Source organism: Amphimedon queenslandica, unplaced genomic scaffold, assembly GCF_000090795.2.
Source record: "Amphimedon queenslandica unplaced genomic scaffold, v1.1 AMPQUscaffold_7875_Cont20178, whole genome shotgun sequence".
Taxonomy (NCBI): domain Eukaryota; kingdom Metazoa; phylum Porifera; class Demospongiae; order Haplosclerida; family Niphatidae; genus Amphimedon; species Amphimedon queenslandica.
The window spans coordinates 1-2,254 of record NW_003551845.1 but is presented as its reverse complement, the minus strand read 5'-3'; the positions used below and the strand labels follow the sequence as shown (position 1 = coordinate 2,254).

Sequence of the window (2,254 nt, the reverse complement as noted above, 5' to 3'; positions counted from 1 at the left end):
GAGCCAATTACTGGTTCAGAAAGAGATGAAATACTTGAGGTTTGGAGTTATAGTTTATTCCTTTCTTAGTTTTTGTCTCCTTCCTTCTGTTGTTTCTCTTTTTAGCGTTTGTTTCCTGATTCTGTTCCTGGTAGCGGTCTCTCTGGCCATAAAGAATTAACTGAAGTTTGTCTTATCTTTATACCGTATAACGCTTTAATTTGGCGGAGTTTTATTTTGGCGATTGGCAGTTTGCAAACAGAACTGCCAATATTAAAACCGCCAATCATTAATGCGCATGCTCAGTAATGCACGTGTAGACAAAAATCGCCAAATTAAAATCTGCCAATTACAATTTTACCGCAAAATTGCCAAAATAAAGCGCTATACAGTATTACACAATAATCATGTTATCATTATTTATCTTAAGGATTCTCTCACTTGTGAATTAAAATCAGCTCCTCCTAATAGTCTCACAATGCATCTAGCCAAAGCTTTCTGTAACATTCGTAATGATTATGGCATGTATAAACTTACTGTGACATACACAATGTACATTCAATATTCATGTACATGCACACAATGTAAATTCCAATATTCATGTATACATTGTAGCGGGAAATTTTTGTTGCCAGAAACTTTCATTGTCTTTTGAAGCAGGCTTTACAAGATCTTTTCGTTGATTTTATTTTGTTATACATTTCACTGTCACGCCTATTTAATTAATGCCATGTGTATGGTTTAAGATGGAAGAATTTTATGGTTACGTATGGTTTGCCGTGGTTACCATATTTATAAAGACATTTGGAGCCCATCAGTTGGAGAAGAACTGCCTTTTGTGTTGATCCTGATAATGCCACTGATTACTATGCTGTGGCTGTAGTGAAAAGAGGATCTGTCGTGGGTCAAACTTTTAGTTCGATTAAAATTTTTATATTGTCTTAAAAATTTATAGCCAATGAAACAAATGAAAATTAGCACCCAACAAAAATTTCCTGCTATACGGTATGTACATTCCTTTAGATATGTACACACACCATCAAAGGTCATATTGTATTCTGTGTCTCTAGGTCTTAAAGCAATGGCTCATATTTGGTATGAAGTGATACAGGAACTGCGCTACAGGTGGGAGAATGGTATAGCGTTACCAAGGTAACTATAATTAACTATCAGTTTACATTATGTACATGAACTGTCTCAGTTTAGGGAAGAGTCATCCTGACATGTCTTGTTGTCTCTTACATCAGAAACTACAGGTAAAGCATTATTATTTTTGTTTATCATTTTTTTATTTGTTTATCATTGTTCTTTAGCATGAGTTACTATTATACTTTTGCTATTAGCTGAATATACATGTACATGTAGTATAGACCTATTGAAATTTTGGAAAGTAATTTATAAAAAAATCTAATTTTGATCAGAATCAGCTCTTCTACACAACATACATGTATGTAAGTGCATGTACATGTATATATATCAAGAAATAATATAAAAATGGAGAATTCCCTCCTTTTCAATTTTGGCAAAATTTGGCCATAGACCTTGGACACCCTGTAATAAAGTGCTTTTTTGCCAAATTTTTAAGAATCAAATTTTAACATATTTACTGGTGTATTTTCAAAGAGTTAATTGGACTTTATAATACGTGACAGAAATTTAGATACTGTATCCTAAACTAGTCAAATCATGAAACAAACCATAATGTGTCGTAGATTTTATCATATGTTCTACTGATATAGCATATTCACTACACTCTCCCTCTCTTCATTCATTAGATGTTAAACAACTGTATACTACACAAGATATCACATGCTAAGAGACTCCACTACTCTCAGCTATCAGGAGAGACTTCAGAATCCAAACTCTCCCCTAGCCCTGAAGAGCAGAGCCCAACCTCTAGTCTCAGTTTTAGTCAGCGAATACAATGTCAGATATCAAGCGAGCAACAGCCACTCCCACAAACCCCTCCCTCATCAACCGGGTATCACAAGAGCACCAGCAGTGATAGTGATGAGGAGTTCTTTGAAGCTCAGGAGACCTTTGAAGAACACCATAAGGAAGACTTTAGTACTTCTTCAGTGTCTTTGCTAGACTCAATAACGAAAAAGCTTTTGGAGCATATAGTGCCTCAACTCTGCATTTACTGTAATCAAATTTTGATACCATTATTACTCATTAATTTTAATCCAGGCTTATCATTTGGAGTCACTCATCAGCCCAATATGCTTGAGTGAAGCCAGTAAAAGATGGACACTAGTAACACACAAAAATTGGT

At 34.8% G+C, this 2,254-nt stretch overlaps 1 protein-coding gene and 1 long non-coding RNA gene across 3 annotated transcripts; both read left to right on the top strand.

Annotated features, from left to right (window-relative positions):
• Positions 1 to 6: 6 nt before the first annotated feature.
• LOC109591553 (uncharacterized) lies at positions 7 to 485 on the top strand. Its single transcript, XR_002189871.1, has 3 exons — positions 7 to 39; positions 106 to 165; positions 410 to 485. It is a non-coding gene; the product is annotated as an uncharacterized LOC109591553 (long non-coding RNA).
• A 545-nt stretch (positions 486 to 1,030) lies between these two features.
• LOC109591552 (rab3 GTPase-activating protein catalytic subunit-like) lies at positions 1,031 to 2,236 on the top strand. Of its 2 annotated transcripts, none has more exons than XM_020007267.1 (3): positions 1,031 to 1,131; positions 1,181 to 1,235; positions 1,755 to 2,236. In XM_020007267.1, the coding sequence occupies exons 1-3, from the start codon at positions 1,061 to 1,063 to the stop codon at positions 2,211 to 2,213; spliced, it is 585 nt and encodes a 194-aa protein (XP_019862826.1). In that variant the 5' UTR covers positions 1,031 to 1,060; the 3' UTR covers positions 2,214 to 2,236. The 2 variants fall into 2 exon arrangements, with proteins under 2 accessions (XP_019862826.1, XP_019862827.1); XM_020007268.1 differs by having other exon boundaries at positions 1,032 to 1,131; positions 1,186 to 1,235.
• Positions 2,237 to 2,254: the final 18 nt, after the last annotated feature.